The sequence below is a fragment of the Alexandromys fortis genome, unplaced genomic scaffold, assembly GCF_014885135.2.
Source record: "Alexandromys fortis isolate MF-2015 unplaced genomic scaffold, M_Fortis_MF-2015_v1.1 scaffold_10, whole genome shotgun sequence".
Lineage (NCBI taxonomy): Eukaryota > Metazoa > Chordata > Mammalia > Rodentia > Cricetidae > Alexandromys > Alexandromys fortis.
Window position 1 is genome coordinate 5,740,717 of NW_026067895.1, and position 24,598 is coordinate 5,765,314.

Consider the following 24,598-nt stretch of genomic DNA (forward strand, 5'->3'; position numbering starts at 1 on the left):
GAAGAAGAAGAAGAAGAAGAAGAAGAAGAAGAAGAAGAAGAAGAAGAAGAAGAAGAAGAAGAAGAAGAAGAAGAAGAAGAAGAAGAAGAAGAAATTCTGGCTAGTAACAAGCCAAGCTAAGGCAGGACATTCATAAGGGAAAAAAAAAAAAGAAATGTAGCTTCTGGGTTGTCAGATGAGTAAGAAAGTGTATGGTAAAACATATAAATTAGACCACATTGATTTATATCAGTGACTGTAAGTTCAACCTCTCGATTAAGAAAATCAAATAGTAGAGTCTCAACCCTAGTTTGGGACTGTCTACCAAGCATACCCTAAAAGGAAGACAAATTCCACTTCCTCCCATGTTTCAGCTGGAGAGCCTTAGTGTTCTGTGCTCCTGACATCATCATTCAATTGATACAAAGTTGAAAAACAGGAAACAGCCCAAAAACACTATAAGAAGAAGTGGCAGGTGGAGGGAGAGAAAAAGGCTTGGATACAGTTCTGGATATTGCATGAGCTTTGGTTATAAACAAAAAAGTTAGAAAATATGCTATTTCAAGCAAAGTCATGTTTGTATCTCTTTACTTGGCCATCACATTATTAGTTAGTTACTCAACAGAAAAGACTGCATGCCTTATCGACGTTGGTGATAAATGAGCAAGAATAGATTATAACAAGCAGCCAACACCTACAAGAGGTAAATAGAATGGAGAAGGCAGAAGATCAAGGAAAGCAAAACTCACCTGAAGCCAGATAGGTGACAAAACTTGCTGGAGGTGTTGAGGAATGGTTTCTCTCTTAACTACTTGAGGACTGAGAATCAAGAACAGCTTTCAAAATAAGCTGAAGTTAAATTTGATTTTTTTTTATAATCACAGTTAGTTGCTTTAATATTTTGTTAAACTTCTCAGAGAATTGAACTGATAAACATTATATTATATTTTTATTCTATTCTTGATCTTCTAAAACACATTTTCATTTTTTTCATGGACTGTACAAAAATAGCTCATGGTGCAAAATCTATGACTGAAATATGTTTTTTTTTATACCCGCTCCATTCAGGATTTTCTGTGGTATAAAAAGATATGAGGATGTCTAAGACATGGTGATAACTTCTGTAATGGTGATATTGTAGGTTAATGTGTCAGGGAAGGAAAAGGCAGGCAGATAGAATATTGGGATCTTCACTCCTCTGCAATGGGGACTCAATGGGCATATCTGGGTCTAAAACCTGTGCTGACTTCTCCAGGCCATCTGTGCTGAATTCAGCTTCTGGTCCTGACCCCAGATGTAGCATGAATGCTCAATTGTCATAAAGTGATCCTAATTCATGCACCATTTGGAGAACTCTTTATATGACCCCCCCATAAACATGGAAATTAGGAGATCAGGCAACCTCGGGCTCAAATTCCAATGTAACTCTCTTAGTACTATGTCTCTAAAAAGTTAAATATCTTTGCCAAATTTGAATTTCTTTATTTGAAAAGGTGAATGTAATATCTCTTTTTCTCAGTTTTACTTAATAAAAAGGAGAGCCCGAAGAATAAGACATTTAACACCCCTCTGAGAACTCAGGAAAAATCCTGGTCACCGTGTCCTTTACCCAGGTTTTGGTTTGCCTGTAGGCATCTGCACCTCTCACCTGACCCCCAGTGTTCCCACACTGCTTCGGTGCTCCTATCTGAAGTTCTAAGAAAATCATGAATTAAACAATGTTTCTGTCTGTGTTCCCACTGTCTGAGATTGATAATCAAGAGCATGTGTGTCCTTGCCGATTCATCTCTTTTTCTTGTCTGGCTAGTCTCAAAGACTCTGTTGTTCAGGGTTAGCACACAATGGTGGCCTCTAAATAACAGAACGATAACAACACCATTTTAGAAGCCACAGTGAGGGGAAACATAACATTAGCCCAACACAAGCGCTCAGTGCAAACTTGTTTATTCGTTTTTCTCAAAGTTTGTTACCTGATTCCTACTAAAGGTCCTGAGCCATTTTTAATCCAGAAGCAAATGATAGATTGATTGCATCTCTCATGGTCACAATAATGAAGTGATCTGACAAAAATTTTAATGTAATTTAGACATTAAAAATTTTAAAGAACTCATTTTTCAAAAGAACTGTAGCAACGCTGTGTAAGACATATTTTCCTGAACACAGCTCACCTCTGCTGCACATGGGATACAACAAGATGATGAGCAGTTTGGGTTTTGACCATTCTCTTGTCCTCTTTGGGAAAATAAAATTTTACTGTTTCAAAGTAAGAGGATAAAATAATGGGATAAAACTTACTTGCTGTTTTTTTTTTTTTTGAGAAAATTCAAGCAAGCTTCAAATTGTCCACCTGAAACTGCAACATATGTAAAATCTTTATTCCGCCCTTATATTTCTAACCAGCTTTCCTATTCATTCTTTGGCATGTGTGGCTTTAGAAATTTTGTTCTGGTCTTACTCCATTAACCATGACAAACGTTAGCTGTGTTAGGAGAACTTTTCTACTAAACTGATTAGGTAACTCCAGAAAGGTAAAATTTGTTATATAGAAAACAGTAACTTCTTAAATGAAAACAGTCACAGAGACTGTGCTACAGAGACTCAGCATGGTGGCACACACCACTACCCACACACGGGAAACAAAGTAGGTGAATCACAAGTTTGAAATCAGACTGAGCTATACAGGGATCCACTGTCAGCAATAAAAAAAAAAGGACAAAAAAGGAAGGAAGGCAGAAGCATGAGAGAGAAGTAGGGAAGGCAAATTTCAGGTAGGGCTTCCCCAGGACATGACTAACTTGTTTATTTCTATTCATCTAATTTCAGTAATCAAATTTAAGTTTATAAAATTAGTAATAATATGAAAATCTTAGTAGAATGAATATCTTTTTTGTAATGCATAATTGCAATGCAGTATCCACATAGAAATGATCTCACCACTCTGATATGACAGAAATAGTTATCCAGTATGTGGAATAGCACAAGAAACACAGAGGATTAAAGAAGCAAAACATAATGAGTACCTCTAGAAGACAGGGCAAATATTTTTTTTATTAGAATGTGATTGTGGTATACATAATGAAGTCCAAGTCATTATAAAAGCTGGATTTAGGGACAGAAAAGAAAAACTATTGTTTAGAAAATAGCTTTCAATCAAACGGATCTAAAAAAAACAGAAAATAAAATGAAATTAATGTCATCTATTAGATGAGGGAACTATAATTAAGGAAGAAATGAGAATAGGAGGATTAAAGATAAGGGCAGGAGGAAAACAGAGCTCAGTGCCAATCTCTTTCTTCATTATCAGTTGTGCAGAGTGAGCACATGTGTAGGAGAAGCAAAAGCACAGACCAGAGTGAAGGGGGTACTGAGATCCATAAACAGTGAGCATACGGTGAGAAGCACACAGGGACATAGAAAATGGCAGTCTGGTGGGAAATTTTTTGCAGATATGTATGATACAATTCGGAGTATTCCAGATGCATATTCATGTGTTTCTTTGGGAGACTAGGAAATAAGAATTAGGCCCATCTAGAGCCATCAGAGGAGGGCTCAAAGAGCATCTCTGCTAAGAGATGAACCCAAACTAAGGAGGAACTAAGTTCTTTAAATATCAGCAGAGGGATAAGAAGTCAATATGTTATGGGTTTTGTGTATTTCTGATCAAACAAAGAAAGAAAGTTATGATGAAAATGAAAAATAAGTTTATCTACCCACACATGAAAGTCAGCTCGCACAATTACAGTGTCTGCATTCTTGTCCACGAGCATTTTCTGATTTGTCTCGTATTTGCAGACTTGATGGTGGAGGCTTTCACACCTGACGTTGCCAGGTCCTGAACAGCAGCATTTCGTGTTTCTTCCGAATGAAATTACATAGTGGTGTAAATGTCTTATAAATTGAAAGAATTAAATGAACCTATCTAAATAAGAACAAACTAAGTGTGCTCTGTGATGTTTGATTTCAGGTTGGCAAATTGATCAAAGAAGCTGCAGGGAAAAGCAATCTGAAGAGGGTCACCCTGGAGCTGGGGGGAAAGAGTCCTTGCATTGTGTTTGCAGACGCTGACTGTGAGTACAAGTCCCTTGTTAGCATCTCACCTTCTTCCTCCTGATGTCTGATGATGTCACACATCATCTGGAGTCTCACAGGTGACTTTGCTTCAAGTTGTAAGGAATTAAGTCGAGTCCTGTAATGATTCTGCAAAGGGTTTGAATTGTTCCATATATTAGATAAATTACATGCAGATAAGGTTCTGTCCTGTGTTGGAATAGCTTGCTCCTTTCCAGTGTCAATCTGAGGTAGTATAAATAGCTGCATCTAGAATCTTGGTGTGGCTTTGATAATACTGTATCATCGTATCTTTAATTGTGCAGAGAACATGAGATACTTGAGCCATTTGGAGCCCAAAGGAGTTTTGCTGTCAGAAATTTATAATTTCTTTCTGCCTTCACTCAGGACCATTTAGAAAAAGAATAAAGAATGATAGATTTAAATAATAATCTATTTAAATAATTTCTTCTTTTTTTCAACTAATGTTAGTGAAGTTGAAATACACTGAGTTTATCATTTGTATGTGAACCCATCCATAAAATTCCAAACCATTCTGATTTTTACTTCCAAATAAAATCCTCAGGTTACTCATTTAGGAGTATGTTCACTAAAATTCATGGTCGAGCATTCCTTCAATAGTTGCATAATTACAGTGAGACTCTAAGCACAAATAGTTCATCAAGTTTGCTGTTGTGACTGTTGTGCTCCTCACTGGAATTTTAAAACTTATTTTCTGGTTATTGCACAACACATGGCAGGGTCCCCAGTTTATTATTCTCTAAAATCTCCTCATTACAACTGAAGCAGTAACTATTGGCTCACATGTTACTTCAGAGATTCTGAGAAAGTAGCGATAGGAGATTTTGACCCATCTCTCAAGGGCACTGGGAATTCAACTCCAGTGCACCAGCAGAGCTCCAAGTGCTTTTAATCACTCAGCCATCTCTTCAGGGTGAGTGTATGTGCACACACGCACATGTGTGTGTTTTAAAAAACATTTCTGCTTTAATGTAAACATTTCCTTTGCAGTGAACATGGCTGTTGAGTTTGCACACCACGGTGTGTTCTACCATCAAGGCCAATGTTGTGTCGCAGCATCTAGAATTTTTGTCGAGGAATCAGTTTATGATGAGTTTGTGAAAAGGAGTGTTGAGCGAGCTAAGAAATATGTTCTTGGAAATCCTCTGACCGCAGGAATAAATCAAGGCCCTCAGGTAAGTATACAATAAAAAAAAAAAAGACAAGCATTTCCAATACAAGTATAAACTACTAGAACTCATGTTGATAGCTTTGACTTTACCTCTTAGCTATGTGCTTTGCTAGTGGACATTATAACTCTGACCTCATTATGTTAAAAAGGCTAATTCCCAATAGTAAAGAAATCATTTTAATTTTGTGTTGGCAAAAAACTTTTACAAATCTATAAGCAGTTTGAGAATAATGCTGGGAATTAAACATGTAAAGATGTAAAGATCTGAGAAGATTTCCCTGTGGATAAAGCACTTGCCATACAAGCATTAGTTCAGAGTTTGAATCCAGCACCCAGATAAAAACTGAATGTATGTATGTGGTAGCTGACATTTAGCCGCAAAGTTCAGGAAATAAGGCAGGAATTTTCCAAGGCAAAGTGACTAACTAGAACAGTCAAACTCATAAGTTCTGAGTTCAGGGAGAAAGCTTACACTGCTGTACTTGCCAATGAGTGCACACCACATACACATAACACACAAGAAGAGGAAAATTTGCCAATACTATCAGCTTCTTGCCTTCTCCAATCTGTATGCTTTTTGATTCCTATTACAGTTCACTCCAATTATAGAATACTTCAGTTAGACATCTCTACATAACACCACAACTTAGCTTTATTGCCCAGTATGTAGTAATATCTGTTTTGGCTTTTAAAGCAACCCTTGGGATTCCACAACAGAACATCAATGACGAGACGATCTTTGAGGAATGTTCTTTGGAATATTGCACACTGAAGATTTTGGAGCAATAGGCTGACAAATACCATGCCAAATTTTCTCAGTTAAAGGCAAATAGCAGCTAGCATTTACTCTAACAAAGTGTAGAGACTGAGTTAAGTGTAGTTAGAAAGCCTGATCTCTTTTTAATTCTTTCTTATGCAAAATATTATTTAAAACAAGATACCGCTGTGATAATGGCCATATAATTTAGAGGTGGTCCATTTAATGAAGCAGAAAGATGGTAACCATTTCTTGTTAGAAACTGGAATGCAGCCTACTGCACCGAAAGGAGCAAGACCCCAACCTGTTGTTTGAAAGGGCATCCTGACAATCTTTTCTGATCATTTTAATCCTGAGAAGATTAGCAGAGTCCAACAATGTAAAGATTGCCAGTTGTCCATTCAAGACAGAAAATAAACCAATACCAAACATGACCCCTCTTTTTAGCCCCCTTGTCTCTAATTTTCCATCTATTTGAAACCATTCTTACCTCAGACGGGCTGTTTGCACCAATCTCTTGAATTCAAGACTCATCATTCACCTCCCCCTACTGTGAAAACTTGGGTAATAGGAAACTCACATGTCTCAGCAAGTATGTTAAGTGTTCAGTGCTTCTGATTTTGCCAAACAGAAACCTGATCTCTTTTTAATTCTTTCTTATGCAAAATATTATTTAAAACAAGATACCGCTGTGATAATGGCCATATAATTTAGAAGTGGTCCATTTAATGAAGCAGAAAGATGGTAACCATTTCTTGTTAAAAACTGGAATGCAGCCTACTGCACTGAATGGAGCAAGACCCCAACCTGTTGTTTGAAAGGGCATCCTGAGCAGTGGACATGACCCAAGAATAGGCATACTCCCTGATGTGGGATTCCCTCTGTATGCTGTTTGTACCATTGGTTAGTAAAGAAACTGCCTTGGTTTGTTGATAGGGCAGAACTTAGGTAGGCAGGGAAACCTAAACTAAATGATGAGAGAAAGAAAGGCAAAGTCAAAAAGAAGCCATGTAATCCTGCCCTGCCAGAGACATACACCAAAACCTTGCCATTAGGTCACGAGCATCATGGTAAAATATAAAATAATTGGGATTCTTTAGTTCTAGATATAAGAGCTAGCTAGCAATACAATTAAGTAATTGGCCAAGCAGTGTTTTAAAAAAAATTAGTTTCTGTGGGATTATTTTGGGGTTAAGCATCCGGAAACTAACAAGTAGCCTCTCTCCTTACTACAATTCCCTCTCTGAGGAATAACGGTCTCCTATAGTCAAAAACACCTGCTTCTCATGTGACATACTCACTGGACTCAGATCAAAGTCTTCCTTTTCTCATCACTCCTTTATCTCAGTAAGGACTAAGTTTTCAGGCATATATGTTAAATCATTAACACATTTCTTCCAAGGTGAATACATGACAGATGTGTGAAAGGTCCGTGTACTTCCACCTTGCCAGTCGCTGTGCTTAGTAAATGTACTAAATTTACAAACCTTTACTCTTTTCTTCCCAAAAACTTCACAGGAAAAACATTCTGCCGAGAATAGGCAGAATGAGCTGAACCTCTGCTGAGCTGACTTGAGGGTATCCTGGATGTTAGAGTTGTTGAATGCAGTGATTCTCTACCTGTGGGTCGCGACAATTGGAAAACACATATTTCTCGTGGTCTTAGGAAGTGAGTCACCATTCAGTAGCAAAACTGCAGTTATGAAGTAACCAGAATAATTAATTTGTGGCTGGGGGTTCCTAAGACTATCAAAAATACGTGTTTTCCAATAGTTGCCACTCACATATTGAGGACCACTGATATAATGGTTTACATTTACTTTCCTTCTCCATATGATTTCTTTCAACTAGATTGACAAGGAACAACATGATAAAATACTTGATCTCATTGAGAGTGGGAAGAAAGAAGGAGCCAAACTGGAGTGTGGTGGTGGACGCTGGGGAAACAAAGGCTTCTTTGTCCAGCCCACAGTGTTCACTAATGTTTCCGATGAGATGCGCATTGCCAAAGAGGAGGTAATAGTTCTACTCTATGTGATTCTGTTTCTGAGCTTGTCATGTTTTGTATTTAACCCATGTTCCTCTAAAACCCAAAGCTCCTTGAATAGTGTTCCCCTGAAATACTTGTTGGTAAACCCTTAGTAATTTGAGATCAAGAAGGATCAGTGAGGAAACCAATGGTCTACAATTAGTTTATGTCACACACAGAACAAAGTCCAAAGCAGCTTCTCTAGGTGCTTCATTCACAGCCTTACAGGAATGGGAAATGGCCCTGACATTTGTCAAAATAGAAACAAATGTGCGCACCATTGCATTACAGATGCCAGGCACTGAACAACATACTCTGGATGATCTCAGTCATGCAGAAAATAGATAAATAAACAAACAAATGAGTACATAAATAAATAAAAATAGAAAGTCAAACTTTCAGAGACAGAGTGGACTGACTTTATATGGGAAGTAAAAGTGAGTTTTGGGGGGTGCCATCTAAGTAGCATCAATAAGGATGGTACCCAGGTATTCAACGAATAATTAAGAGGAACTAGTTCATGAATAACATGGTAGCTAATATACATCATGAGTCTGAGGACTTTTAATATATGCAGAGATATGAGCATTTGTCTTGGACAATGACATGTTCTGCACTACAATAAGAAGATACAGTGACTCAAAGGCAATCATAATTTAAACATATGTCCCTGATACGGCAGGGGATCTGAGAGGCTATTATCATTACCTACACAATGTCAGCAAATAAGGAAAAAAGGGGACTATTTAGCTGTGCCAGAAGAGGAAATAAATATAAAGAACAGAATAAAAACATCATATGTGGATCATACAATACATTTAGATTGTTTGCATCATTTCACTCCTCAACTTCATTTGAATTTCTGCACTTATTGGCCACTCCTCTTTGATTACAGCTATTGTTCTTGTAGACCTTGATTAACATGGATGAGAAGGACAGTAAAGCAGAAAATAATCTTCATTCAAGAAGCATTTACTGTGCTCCTATAATGTGCTCACTAGAATAGCTCATCTGCTGCTTCGAAATAGGAGCCCAGAGCCTAGACTGTGTCAGTTAAGTTGCTACAACTCACAGCGAATGCACCATAGCCCTGCTCCAGTTGTTTTCCCTTTCCAGTAGTCACACCATTTTGCTTCCCAGTTACAGGGTCATGAGAGAGTTTAGAACCCCAGGGTCTGCCCCAGCCTTCAGGGAGGTGTCACTAACTCCCCCCATGACAGTCCAATAGACTCAGAACCAGAAAACCTTTGGACACCTCTGAGGTTTTGCCAACCATGCTCATATTTCCCAGCAGAGTATACTAACATTCCAAGAGCTCTCTCTTTTATTTAAGTTTGATTAATAACTTTTCAAAGTACAAAAGCTTAATATCGCTGAGAAAACACAGGTGTTTCTTCTTACCTGTGTGATGAGATATAGACTGAGTTGTATGGGGGCTTTATTAACTAGATTCCAGCAAAAGTGAAAGACTGGCTCACACTAGAATAATCAAGTGTAGATTAGTTCCAGAGTTAGGTTTCAACTAAGGAGTCATTTTGTTCAGTACTGGTGCATAGCAGTCAGTGTGACACTTGGGAATAAAAATCTGTGTTATATTACACAGTATTTATAATAATGAAATAATATAAACATAATAAAATGTATGATATTTAAATCAATGACACACTGTGTTCAAAGCATAAACATTGTTCTCAATCATTGTCTATTTGTTGTCCTTAGAGCACAGGACTGCTTTCTTGATCATGCTGTCTTGTATAGTAACTTGAGCAACAAAGAAAACTAGGCTTAGATGTCTCCAAAGAAATGATACACTTAGTGATTTGCTGTTTGGTCCTTACATTTTGGGGCACTCTGTCACAGCATGTAAGAATAAATGCTGCATGATGATTGGTGTGTGCTCCAGAGACAATCACACATGATCACAATATGTTTCCATGTTCACTGACCATGGTTGTCTGTTTTGATCCTTACACACAGGTCTAAAGTGAGAGACCTTAGCCCATAGAGAATGGCTTCTAGGGAAGCATATGATGTATTGTATATACTGTTAATCTATTTTTGTGTTACTTGTGTGTAGATATTTGGACCAGTGCAGCAAATCATGAAGTTTAAATCTATAGATGATGTGATCAAGAGGGCAAACAATACTTCCTATGGCCTGGCAGCTGGAGTCTTCACAAAAGACCTGGATAAGGCCGTCACTGTGTCTTCTGCTCTGCAGGCCGGGGTAGTGTGGTAAGTGCATGTGAAGTAAGCTGTGCCCTTCCTGTATCAGCCACATGTGCAGGCTGAGTTGGCTTCCTTCAGACTTGAAAACTCATTTGAAATTATCAGACCAACTAGAAAAGTAATTGTCTTTTTTTAAAGCCAAATTAACTTTATCCAACTTTTTCAAGTTACCTCTCTAAAACATTTTATGCATGTTACTTTGTACATTTTCAAAATTGCTAGATAATTTCAAGGTATGGAGTACTCTTTTGAACAGCAGAGGTAAAAATTGTTGTGTTCAAGTTAAAATATGTTAGATAATGTTCTGGTGCCTTATGTATGTGGAAAGTTATTACTGTTGCTGATGTTGTCTTTATTATATTCCACAACGAATACTAGACCTTGTGCCCTGTAGAGTCTATGCAAGTGCTCTAGCCCTCAGAACTGTCTCCAGTTTATTATATAAATATGTGTGTTTGTGTGTGTGTATATATATATATATATATTAGACTTGAACTTGTTGAGTTGCTGAGTCTGTCCTTGAACTCACTCTTTGGTCCAGATTAGTTTTGAACGTATCATGTTCCTGCTTCAGGGTCATGAGTAAGTTGGATCCTGGGTTTGCATCCCAGGCAAGGTGTATATTAGGGTATTTCTTTTTGTATAGTAAATCTTTTTCTAGAATTTTTTATGTCATTTTTTTAGAGGAACACAATAAATTTTGTGAAGCAATTTTCTCTCCCTTTTGACCAAATCTGTCTTCAGTTTTTTATAGTTTAACTTAGATGATTCTCAGCTGTGCCTCTCAAACTGCTGCTTTGCCCAGCCAGCTCTGTACCCTGGACTGTTTCCTCGGCAACCTTTCTCTCATCAAGCCTTCCTTCCCTCCGTCCTAGCAATAGTGCAGGCTTATTTCCCTTCTCTCACTTAATCCAGTTAAGGAAAACCAGGCATCAAAACGCATCCTAAAAACACAACCAAGCAATTCTTTACCCTCCTTCCCGCTTGAAAAAATCTTTTATTCCATCAAAGGAAGTCACCAGTTAGTCACTAATAACTCAAAATTGCAATCTATTTCTTAAATTCATCATTTAAGCTTACCTGAAAGCTGTTATTTATTAATCATACCTATGGTAAAAGCAGGAACTTGCTGAGGGTAAGGCATTCATAGAGACCTTGAAATGACTAGCATAGTGAGAGCCAGGCCCTCACACCCTCTAATAAATCCTCTTAAATCAGAAACACTAGCATACACTCTAAATAATAGACAGGCAGATAGATAGATAGATAGATAGATAGATAGATAGATAGATAGATAGATAGATGATAGATAGATAGATAGATAGATAGATAGATAGATAGATAGATAGAGATAGATAGATAGATAGATAGATAGATAGATAGATAGATAGATAGATAGATAGACAGACAAATAAATTTTACAGAAATAGGGAAGTGGAGCTCGAGAGTTGACTCACCAATGAGGGAAGTTTCCGCTCTTGCAGATGATCGAAACTCAGCTCCCAGCACTCGAGTTGGGCATCTCACAACCACCTGGAACTGCATACTTCTTTCCCTGGCACACTGGCTTCTCCCTCTGCTGTAATTCAGATGAATCTATTTTTATAACTATTGACACTAATAGTGGTACCATTTATTTGTTCCTAGGTAATATATGTGTTTGCTTTCTGCCTTGTAAATCACAGCACTGCTTTTTTTCCCCCTCTTATCCCATTAAGTATACAATATTGAATAATAGAGTTCTTAAAGAGACCTCTGAGTCTTTCCATTCCAACTTTGTAATTATGGGGTAAGTTAAGAATTATTTGTAATATCCTTTTCTTCCTTGCTTCAGGGTAAACTGCTATATGGTCTTGTCAGCTCAGTGCCCCTTCGGTGGATTTAAGATGTCTGGAAATGGACGTGAACTGTAAGTAAAACCTTGTATTACAAGCATAGTTTTGTGAAAAAGGATTGTCACTCCAAGGAGACTGATCCATTTTCACCACCTTAAGTGAAGTGTGCCTGCATTCTCACTTAGAGTTTCTTACTACACAATATCATTTAAAATTTTGGAAGTGCAGAAGAGCAACTGCAGAAGGAGTATACTTTATTAAGCTCTTTTTGCTCATAAGGAACTGTGCTAAGTACCCGCCATGATAGCTGAATTGTTGCATGCTATTAGTATTGTCTATGCTATAAGTGACAATAGGCCATTAGGGAAAAAAATTAGGAAAGTAAAAGAATAAACCGGTAACCTAGGAATGCATTTAAATAAATGTGGGAACATTCTAGGTCTTTAAATATAGCACTAAAATGGATTAAAGTTGTCTTATCCCAAAATAATATGCTTCTGGTGACATTTACCTAAAACTGGTGCATGTGTTAAGGAGTTTGCTGAAAAATGTCTCCAGAAAAGTGACTTTCACTAATGACTCTCAAGAATTAGACTTAGTATTTGGGAGGCAGATGCAGGCAGATCTCTGAGATTTCAAAGCCAGAATGGTCTACATAGTGAGTTCAAATTGTCATCCAGGATTATATAGTGAGTCCCAGGCTGTCCAGGATTACACAGTGAAATCTTGTCTCAAAAGAAAAAGAAATAAAGAGAAAAAGGAAGAAAGATAAAAAAATGGAAATAAAAAGTAAAGAAAAAAGGTAGAAAACAGAATGAAATCAGATAAAAACAGGGCCCCCAAAAGTCAAAATTAGGGATATGCAGTTCCTAATACATTCAGTGGTAATCCAGGAAGCCCAAGATTTGATTTCTGAATCTATGGTCATTGTTGGCACTGGAATAGACAAACATCTAGCTCTCTGCAGTCCTACTCACTTCACATGTGTTTGCTTTATCTTGGGAATGTTCCAAATTTAATCTCTCTGTACTTCACAGGATATTTCTTCTTTTCAGTCAATCAATAAAAATGAGAACAAGAAGACATTCTTAACAATTGTTCTTAAAACGAGAACTAGGATTTTTTTTATTTTACTCTATATTTGTCAACACAAGCAATTTCCCTGCATCATTGTTAAAGTAAATTTCTTGGCACAGAAGGTAGAGCAGACATGGCCTGATACTAAAGCCTTTCCACGTATTCCATGGTCTGTGATGAGAAGCATGAGATCATGCAGAAGTTTAGTGGAAATGCAGTCACAGACGTCATCCTGAGCTGGGCACGACGATCAGCAGCATGTGATAAAATGACCAGCTGATGTGTGCAGTGAGGACTTAGAAGCCCAGAACTCGTAAGGCATAAGGCATAGATGTTCTTAGCTAAAAAGAACTGTAAGCAGTTATTCCTGTGTTCTGTGTTGGAAAATGTTCATGGACACAAATCTAATAGTTTCAGCTTCAAAATGAACAATATTACACATATGATTCTCCAGTGAGTGTTAAGTGAGATTGCAGCTCTAAAAAGAATAGAAAACAATTTGGCCAAAATAATGGGCTAAATTATCTACCTCTTTCAGATAAAACACTTGTGAAAATACTATCTTTTAATAGAATTTAGAAAGTTGAGTTGAAGTCCTTTAATTACTGTGATAAAGCATTCTCATTGAAGCCTTCAAGAAGAATTTTCAAAACTTTATTCACAGAGTAATTAATATAAGGAGATTGTGACTCTAGGCATGATAAGACATCCTCTGTATACATAGGGGAAGTCTTTAGGAGCAGTGCTGAGTAAGAAGGACCAAAATCCTGCTCCTCTGCAAACCTGTGTGTGCATAGGTGTTATAGAGAATGTTCCTAAGAGCATGCAATTTATCTTCTTACCAAAAAAAAAAAAAAATGCAGAGTATAGCTGAGCACAATCCTCCTAGATAAATCATCCACCAGGTGGAAAGAAATTTCCAAAATTGGTCTGGGGCAAAACCCTGAATAAATGTTACTTTGGTACCTAAAGATTGACTTGTCTCAGCCGCTGTTCACTTGGGGATGACTTAGAAGTTTCCAGGATGTATTATGTAAAATTGATTAATAAAGAAAGTCAACCTTTACTGAAATCCCAAGAGCCTGACTCAGGCCACTCTAGTTTCTTTTCTCCCTAAAATTACATACAATCAACCTAAAAGGTAGAAAGACTGGGTAGTTGTTTTGCCAAGAATCAAAAGAATCCCTTAAAACTACAGCTTCAGAAGAAGAGAACCCAGGATGAAAGTAGATCTTGGTTGTATCTACCTGTTCAACACTTCTGTAGCTATACAGATGGTGAATGTAGGCTCTGGTATAGCTGGCAGTTTCGTCTACTGATCTTCAGTGATCATACAGTCCAATGGCAGCTACACTTCTCTTACTTGGTAATCTCACAAAATCTGATTTGTTTGAGTTAGGATTTGGAAAATTCGTTATGTGGTCAAGTGGAGTAATGGAAACAATGGATATTTTCTGTAAAAATAAGCAGAGTCCTGAATTATTTAAAAGAAAAGACATTTAAAATACTGCTCTCCACTGGGGAGTTTACATTTGGTCATGAAGCTCATGGTAAGCTAACAACTATATGAACTATACTGTAGTTAGTAAATATTTTATTTTGTCCCTACTCAGATAAGAAAATGAAAACCCTTGCACCAAATTGCCAGGGATTATATTTGACTTTCACTGTAATACACAATCATGTTTATATATGCAATTTTCTTTCCTCTATAGGGGTGAGCATGGCATTTATGAATACACTGAGCTCAAGACGGTCGCAATGAAAATATCTCAGAAGAACTCATAGAGAAGCCAGCAGAGTGAAGAAAAACCCTTCAGCAATTGGACACATCTCCTATAGTCACCAGTAGAGTGCTGTTCTCCTTTAACTCGTTCTTCTATTGATTTCTTAAACATAAGCGATTCATCAGTATTAATGTCACACGTAGAAAACATGTAGCTTAATCTGAAAGAATCATTGGCCTTCTAATATGTGACCCTAATTCCTGCCCCAAATGAATAGGATAGATTTAGGTGCACGCTCCCTGTAACTCTGTCCTGATCAGGTGCTTTAGTGTAGATACTTGTTCAGGATATTTACTTGGTAAGGAGAACCAGTAGTGAATTAAACTCTGTCCCTCAGTGACCCCTTGAATTACTCAACACACATAGTGACCGCAGAGTAAGTTACTCTGTTCCCTGTGGTTATCCCCGCTGAGTGTGGTGAAATGTTTTCTAGAATGTCATGCCTGCTTGTCAAATGAAATTTCTAGCTGGAATTAGAATGTAAAACTTAATAAAGGCACCCCTTGCATGATTTTGTTTGTCTGTAATTATTTTGGTATAAGTTTGGGCTATGGCGATAAACTCTACTGGTCAGTCAAAAGCAGTATTAAGTTGAGTTAAAGCATGCAATGCGAAACAAGAACAAATAAACAAAAAAATTTACTTCTCAGAAGAACTCTTGAAATAGTTGACATATAGTAGAGACAAACATGATTAGTAATTGATTTCCAAATGCCTTAAAAGTTCTGAGCCGATGTGCCGTCCCACTAATACTTAATAACTGTCATCTCAAGGTGGTTTATTTCTGGAAAGCAAACACTTATACCCCGGCATAGCAAAAGAAGGGAGTGTGTAATGGAAATGAGGCTTTTGAAACCCTGCATTCAGTAATGTGCAAAAAGGTAGAGATGAATTCTGAGGGAACAGGGAATAACTTCATGAAGGAATTCAACTAAATATGAACCTTGACAACAAGCTAATATTCGGGGCATAAAGGGAAAGAGATATCATTTTCTAGTATTATTAGTTCTCTTCTTCAGTTTACAACTCTTTACTGAGCTTAGAGTACGGATTCAGAGAAGTCCTATAACTGCTTAGGTTTGTTTTATGATGACATTTTCCCAAATCTATTTTAGTCATGAGCTTGCCTTTCTGCTCGCCTCCTTTAACACCAAGCCTATTCAGGCAGCCTTGTTAGAAGGTGCTGTGGGAAGCATTGCTGCTGGAAGAGGGAGCACTCTGAAGACCCTAAGGTCCTCTGAGATGATGCCTTCTTTGTAGTCCCACGTGCCCATTATGCCCTCAAAGTAGGACCTTATCCTTCTAGCCTGTGCTCCCATGTGGAAAGCGAGGTGGACTAAAATAAAATCAATAGTATTGTGTGCTTTGGTGTGTGTATTCCAAATGTCCTTAGTTTGACGACTTAAAATTTAAGTTAGTGATCTCTAGACCAGCACTTTCCAGATTCTGATCACAACTAAAATAGTTTATCATGGCCATGCAGCATGACCATGGCATTCTGACACTTTGATAGCTACCTTCACATCGTTGTGTGAGAACCAACGAAATTCGGTGGCTCCAGAGACCGAAAGTAATTTCAACTCCAATTTTGAGGTCCCCAGACTTACATAAACGTACTAGTTTTGCCATCATTAAAATTACAGTGTAAGATTTCAACATAATTACTGCCACTTGGAAATCTGGAGAAATGGAAATCTTGGGAGAACTGAACGGTGTTTGATCACTGAAAACAAAAAAGTTAGAATTGCAGATGAGAGGATGTCATTTTCTTTAATTTTCATTTTCTTAAACCCAGAACAAACCCTCTGCTTTCACAAGATGAGTTGGAGTTGTGCATGCATTGGTTAGCAGGCAGTCGCGTGAATACTGTGGCAGCACACCTCACCAGAACATGTCTCATACATCCTAGAGAAGGCTGAGCACAGAACAAGACAAAAGCCAGAAGCAGGTTCCAATATTTGAAAAATCAAACCTTCCTTGTGTAAATAAGACTTTGCAGGATTAAACAAAAAGCTCTCTGCTTTGTACTGGCTTCTCTGAAGTGTCTGAACGCTGTGTTTTATTAATTGTATGAAAGCCACACCAGCAGTAATTCTTAAAGCCTTTCCTTATTAATTTGTGTGTGGGCGATTTTATGAAGAATTTAGCTTTGCTATTGTAAATATGACTTCGTTATCTACAATGTTGATGCAGTAAGAGATTTTCATTTTCACCTATACTAAGCTAATTGGCAGAAATTGAAATGTTCCATCCAGGGAAGGAGAGCACCAAACCTCAAATGCAGGTTATCGAATGTCTCCTCTTACAGAAATTTTTCTCTTTCCCCTTTGGTATCTTCATTTCTCCTTCATTCTTTTTTTAAAAGGCATATACTTCTGAAACTATTTTTGAAATAGCCTCATTGAAATTTGTGAATGGTGGTGATTTGTGTTTTTCTTAGTATTTACACAAAACAGAACTGACTTAATATAGAGATCTTACTTGTTTTTTCTGTAACTCAGAAAAAAAGCGATTGCCTAAAAATCCCCATTCGCTAAGCAATTGAGTCCCCTTCCCATAGAATCTGCTTATCACTCCTCATATCTTTCTTATAAAGCCCAGTAGCCTATTTTTCAGTGTGTTGAATACTTCGATTGTTGAAATTTACCCACCCCAAAGCAGTTCTAAAGCAGGTTTCTGAACTGGTTCTTCAATTCTGGTTTATCCCAAAGGGAAAAATGGTTCTCGATCATAGTTGTGGAAAACAATTCCCAACCACAAGAAACTCAAATTTCTCACCTCATGTAGTATCTACAGCAAGGCAAGAGCAGAGCCCCTGAACATCCAACCCCATTCAGTGTTCAATAATTTCCTGAGATGGATGCACTGTGAACGATTTCACCTAGGGTTAGGATTTTAGTTTGACTTTTTTAAAGTTATTTACTCAAAGATTTGTTAGCTCTAGGAAACTATGAGAAGGTGCAGAAATGGCTTAAGCGAGTAACTTAGTTTCTAACTTAGTTTTAAATAATTTCAAGCTTGTAGAGGCGTGGCAGGAGCAGTGAAAAGAACTCTCCCACACCATTTACTTGCTAATCTTAGGTATTTGCTAGCCTTGACTCTATCAGACCCATTTTCTACACAGAGACCTATTTCCTTTAAAAACATTTTGTAGATGTCAGAAATTCATCCGAAGTTACCTCTCCAGTCCTGTAAATGAAATACAGTTGTTCTTTCACAAAAACACAGTGGAATTACCTCCCACTGAAATAATTTAACACTGACAGTATTAGTACCTAATACTCAGGCTTTCACCAACATTTCATAATTGTCTCATCAAACCTTCATAAAAGGTACGTGATAGAAATTGAGAGTGATCCCATGCTGTGTTTATCTTCCATATTTTGCTTTATTTTTCTCTTTATTCTCAACAAGGAAATATTTTGGCATACTTAGTTCAGTCAGAGTGTCAATAATCTCTTAGCCTCAGAAGGAAAGCTAAGAAACATGAAATTCAACATTACTGACTGAGAAAAGACAAAGGAAATAGATAATTAAAAGGGTTTGTCAATTAAATGTTTGATTATTTACTCTAATCCAGGCAAGGATATTTACATTAAGAGGAAAAACATGTGTTTTCTTCCTTGGACCACTCTGGACGTAGCTATATTCCTTAGAGGAAGTCTCTCTCATTTCCTGCTTTAGTATACTCATTTGAACTCTGCCCCTTAGTCACAGGAAACTAACGATGAAAAAAACAACTCTCACTTCAAACGAACAAAAGAGAAAGTGCATTCTGGTCTAAATATGAAGGGCCATTACCCTGGAACAAGACTCACCACATAATCTATCTCGATAAGACAGCTATTGCATGAGCTTTTTATAGTAATAGAACAAAGACAATCATAAAACAGTACACTTTTAAACACATTGGTGGATATATCATTAGGTGGATTACAAATAGTGGGGAAAGCTCTATTATAGGCCTCAGATAATATCGGACAACTTGCTAAGCTCTTTGGTTAGTGGACACTGGAGATCTGTTCTCATGTTTCAAAGGACTTACCCCATAGTTACAAAGATATTTGGTTTGGTCATGTTCATAGGAAGACAAAATTGGTTACCTGGGGCCTAAAGATGTTTTCAGAGAATTTGTCTGCAGACTTGCAAAATTCCAATCTTTCAACATCGTTGACATCGTAATCAGTCGTTCAGTCTTTGTAGTCATGGATTTTTTTCCAGAAATTCTCCAGACCACCAACTTTCTGGAGACCTGAGAGAACACTGCTTAAAATGAAATAGATAAAAGTTTCTTAGCTATAGAGAAATTTTACCCTCTTTTCAAAGTGAAGTTATACAAGACAGTATAACATTGGAGTCATACTGTTGCTGAATTATGGTTTCAACCCCCACAATAGCCATTATGTTGACTAAGACTCAAATCTTCCTCATATAGTCACCATCCAGCAAATGAGAGAGACTGTTGATCATCAGGACCTTGAAACCTAACTACAGAGTTTAGATAAAGTTTTCTGAACCAACGGAACGTGGACTTAAGGCAACATTGCTTCATGTTTCTAAGTTACTATTTATGTTTTATTAAAAAGGATTAATGATAACCATACACTTGAATTATTATAGCAAATGAAATAGCATTTGTTTGGCAAGATCCTCAGAATACAAGTGCTTAATGATATATAATACAAATTACTTAATTACTTAATACTAAATTACTTAAGAAAAAACTTAGAACAATTATTCAACAAAAAGCAATCATTACTCAAGATCCCAAGTCTTCCTCTTGAACTTGGCATTGTATTTTTGATTTTTCTGCTTGCTTATTTTCTCATCCTTCCTTTAAAGTGTTAGGTAAATTCAATTAAACCCACCTGAAATGTGTTTTATTTGCCTGTTCTTTTTAAACTGCTTGCTTTTTCATTATTGTCTTCAGATAAACCAGAAGATCAGCTATCAAAGAAAGGATTGAGTGCAGAAGAATGTGAGCCCCAAAGTTGGTTAAGCACACTTTGTTCTAATTAAATGAATGTCACTGCCTCTCAGCACAGTCAAGGGAATTAATCTTTAAGCTAATAGAGACAAGAGGAGTAAGGGAACAACAAATAGAAGAGTCTGTTTTCAAATGTGGCTTGCAGCTATAGTGATGCTGGTCACCTGTTGTTTAATTCAGGGACTCAAACTCATGAAATCAATTGGGAGAACTGGAGGGCTGAAAGACAGAGGGCTTAGCATTTCTGCTCACTGTGAAGTCATCCCTTACTTATGGAACCCTGTGTGTGTCTGACCTGGAAAGGAACCTGATATTCTTCTAGCCCAGGAACCAGTAACTTTCTATTGTAGACTCATGACTAAATCAACATGGGAGAAGTTACCAAGCAATGAGGGGCAGAGCTTGTTGAGCCTCCTGTTAGCTCTGTATTAGTTTCTTTGTCCCATGGGACTCTGTAAATATGTCTCTACACTTGATGAATTATGCAACATCCATCCACATTTTATTTGTATTTTATTTTTATATTTTATTCACTTGTCTAAGAAAGGAAACAGTTCTATAATTTCCAATTTTTGTTTTACCTTTGTATTTATTAATTAATATTCATTGATTTTTGTCTAAAAAAAAGAAAAGCTTAGGGGCTGGAAAGATGGCTCAGAGGTTAAGAGCACTGGCTGCTCTTCCAGAAGTCCTGAGTTCAATTACCAGCAACCACGTAGTGGCTCACAACCATGAGATCTGGTGCCCTCTTCTGGCATGGAGGTGTACATGCAGGAGGAACATTGTATATATAATAAATAAATTTTTAAAAAAGAAAAAAAAAAGAAAAGCTTTAGTAAACATTAATCCTAAGGCCATGCAATTAGTTCTCATTGCTTCCAAAGCACTCCTGATAATTTAGGAACAAAAATTAGATACTGTTCTTTTTTCAAACAAATAAAATTGAAGTTGAAGAAAAATGTAAAAATGAGAAAATCCTTAGAGTTAATGATTATTTTATACTAAATTATGACTAGTGGGAAAAACCAATGAAAATTTTGTAAAATAAAAAATCAGACATAAGACAGTTATATGCAAGTCCTAAATGGGAGAAGAGATAGAACCAGGTATAATGGCAGCACTTCCCCACCATTTATTTAATTAACACAAATGAAGTCTTTTATAAAATGCTTTTTTGCAACCATGATAATGAGACTTCATGTGTGTAATTTCTCTTATTTTTAGGAGACACAATCTCTCACCAAGCATACTGTTGCTTTGGCACTTAACGTTCTTACCCCCACCCCACTCCCCGCTCTGTAATGATCCCCGAGTCTTGGGTTTGAGAGTCATTTTGTAAATGAGTCAATTGGGGCTGGGCTCCAAAACTCTGTATTTTGATTATGGACAGTTTTCTATAATGGTCTCCACCTGTTGCAAAGAGAAGCTTCCTTGACAAGGGCTGAGAACTCCTCTTATTTTTAGGTATAAGGAAAATCACTTAGAATACAGCTAGGGATTGTGGTGGTTTAATAAAGTAGTGGTTGGAGGTTCTCCTCCAAGATAGAAGAACCTCATATACCACTTCCCCTTTTCTGTTTAAACAAAAAGGAAGACTTTAATGTTAACATAGTAAAATTACATATAACAAAACAAATTTAAGCAAGATTACAGTTACAATATTTATATCTACTTTATCTTTTATCATAACTAAGGAAAACTATAACTATAACTGTAAATTCTTCAACTCCATCAAGGACTCCAGAAGGATATAATATTACTTAAGTAAACAGGAGATGCATTGTAAACAACTTCCAAAACTCTAGGATTTACAGAGACATCTCATTTGGGACAGTCACCCAAAATTCTTTTATACCATTTGGACATCCATCTTCAGCCTACAGGTCCATAGTATCCAACAGACTTTTCCACAAAGCAGGAAATTTCAAGGACAGTTTGTAGCTTTCTTCTGTGTCCTGCAGAATGTCTCGCAGAGTCTTTCATGAAGCAGGAACCCTGGAGGATTATTTCACCTTTATGCAAGCTTAGCAATCATTTCTTTGTGGGTTCTGTATAGACAGATTAATAGAAATGGGTTAAACTAAGATGTAAGAGCTAGCCAATAAGATGTTAGAGCTAATGGGCCAAGCAGTGATACAATTTCTGTGTGGTTATTTTGGGGCCAAGCTAGCTAGGAGGCTGGGACAAAAAAGCAGGTGCTCCTCTTACATCCCCATGGATATTAAGCTTGGTTCCTAAGAGAGGCTTCACATTCTCTGGAGAGACAGAGAGAGAGGGGACATATCTCCTTTTTCTGATTTCTGTGTGTTCTCCCTACACAGAGGCCTGATACTGATGCGGATGCTAAAGGAACCTCCATGTAAAGCCAGCCCTCTATAAATCACTATGCTAAGCCATCACTCACTCTGAAGGGTCTGTGAAGAGCAATTACCATGCCTGAAGACACTTTCCTCCTGTTATTTATGCTATAACTGAATGGGGGATACTACTGGCCTCCAATGGATAAAGATTGGGCAAGGTATAAAATATCCTAGAATGTTCAAAAGAGGCAATAGCATCAACATGTTATCTACCCCAAGTTTCTATCGTGTCAATATTTAAAAACCTTGATTTGGAAAGTAAAGATTAGGAAAGATGGCTTTGAAACAAATACACTCTCCTTGAAATGATCTAATTAACTTACTTCTTTCTAAAATTTTCCGTTTTTTATTCTCAGAAGTTGCAATGTTTCTTTTAATACAAACGTTGTCATAATTACAAAATCTTTTAAGTCATGACCAGATGTTATCTTATGTCCTGTCTCCTCCTCTGAAAAAAAATCAAAAAGAATTATCATGAACCTCATTATTTTTTCTTCAGATGAAATAAGAAAGCCATGGTCAACTTGAACTTTTCAGGCAACACCTACATCCAGAGAAAAACTAAATATAAGTAGGTCAGTGATTTTTTTCTTAGTCAACCACCAGTAATATTGTCTCCTCTTTACCTATCTTTCTCAGTGTATTTGTTGAGACCTAATCTTTACCTTGATTCTTACCATGCCAAGTTCCTTTATCTCTCTGATCTTTGCTCTTTATTGGCACTAGGTTTATCATTGCAAATCCTGCCTTACAGGTCAGAGTCCAATGTTCTGAGAAAAGTGCTCTCTGGTGTGTGTCTATGAGGTACAATTACAGGGAGTTTGTTTTCTTTTTTCTTATATCTCTGAGGTACTCAGTTAGCTAGATGACCATGAGGAAAGTGTCCCCACATCACTTTGAGCCCCATTGCTAAGCTCTGATGCTTGTTCTCTTACCTCTATTTGTATAACTTTATTTAGAGTGCTTTCCATTTTCAATGTGCTTATCAATGTGTAAGACTATAGTAAATCTAAGGGAAGCCATATTTTGATCCACGTTGTTGCATCTGCAGCTTGGACCATTACAGTTGCCTCTTAAGTTGAATTCCTGTGCAGTCACTGAAGACATGCCCCCAAAAGGGATCCTGTGATTCTGGTCCTTTCCTCTCCCTCTTGGCTTCCTGGCTACAATGAAGCAAAGAAGCCTCCTCCCCACTGTGCTCCCACCAGGATAGTTTGAACTATCATATACCCAGAAACAAGCCTACTATCCAATAACTGCCATCTCTGGACTGGGAGCTACACAAATCACTGCTCTTTTAAGATGATGTTCTTGGACCTTTTGTTGTAATGATGGAAAGCTAGCACTATATTTTCCAACTCAGTGTGTTGTTAAGTGTAAGTCACTTTTAATGTATACTGTTAATTCTGTGTAATATATAAGCGGACAGGGATTTTGATCACTTGTATCTATGACTTCAAGAAGTTCTGTATCTATGAAAAATAACACAAAATTATGAAGGAAGGAAGAAAGGAGAAGATGTGAAAGGGCAGGGAAGAGAAGAGTGAAGAAGAACAGAAAGAGGGTGAAAAATAAAAGAAAGAAATGTAAGAGGACTTCTTCATGTGATATCAGTAGACATAACTTTTCACTCTTTGAAATATAGTGAACTCTAAACTCTTACTGTCAGAAAACCATCCTTTTCCTTTAGAGTTCCCACCCCCCAGGTTTGGGCACGCAACTCAAGGCAACACAGATTACATCCTAAGTCACATGCATGAGCCAATGAAATGGATCTTTCTTATCTATCTGTCTGTCTGTCTATCTATCTATCTATCTATCTATCTATCTATCTATCTATCTATCATCTATCCATCCATCCATCCACCCACCCATCCATCTATCTATCTCCCCCCACATACACATTCAATCAGGAAAGATTTCCATATTACGTGTGTGAAACTACAAGCTCTCAATTTCTATTCTCTCTCCTCTTCATTATTATATATTTGACAAATATCTTTTCTCAATGTGAGAGCAGCCTTATATATGAGTTACCCTAATGGAAAAGGCAGGAGATGATAGTAATCCCATTCATTTCAATTTGCTTGTCACATACAAAGGTACATACCTTTCTGGGATATTCTATTACTTTTAAGTCTGGTCCAGAAAACTAAGTAAAGGAAATCAGAACCTCCTCTTGTCAGAGAGGCTGCAGAGACAAGAGCACACACACCCTGGCTACCACAAAATTTAATGTCATCTTGGGCTTTAGGAATAATTTAAATGTTTTCTTTGACTCCTGATTTTGTTTGTTTT

The 24,598-nt window shown here is 37.2% G+C and overlaps 1 protein-coding gene across 1 annotated transcript in view; it reads left to right on the plus strand.

The window, feature by feature from the left end:
• Positions 1 to 15,464, plus strand: part of LOC126510746 (aldehyde dehydrogenase 1A1) — a 38,326-nt gene extending 22,862 nt beyond the window's left edge. Inside the window, exons 8-13 of the mRNA XM_050157436.1 lie at positions 3,944 to 4,046; positions 5,059 to 5,243; positions 7,848 to 8,012; positions 10,103 to 10,260; positions 12,089 to 12,163; positions 14,882 to 15,464. Coding sequence (XP_050013393.1) covers positions 3,944 to 4,046; positions 5,059 to 5,243; positions 7,848 to 8,012; positions 10,103 to 10,260; positions 12,089 to 12,163; positions 14,882 to 14,954 — 759 coding nt within the window. The 3' untranslated portion in view covers positions 14,955 to 15,464. The remainder of the gene's footprint in view (positions 1 to 3,943; positions 4,047 to 5,058; positions 5,244 to 7,847; positions 8,013 to 10,102; positions 10,261 to 12,088; positions 12,164 to 14,881) is intronic.
• The last annotated feature ends 9,134 nt before the right edge of the window (positions 15,465 to 24,598 follow it).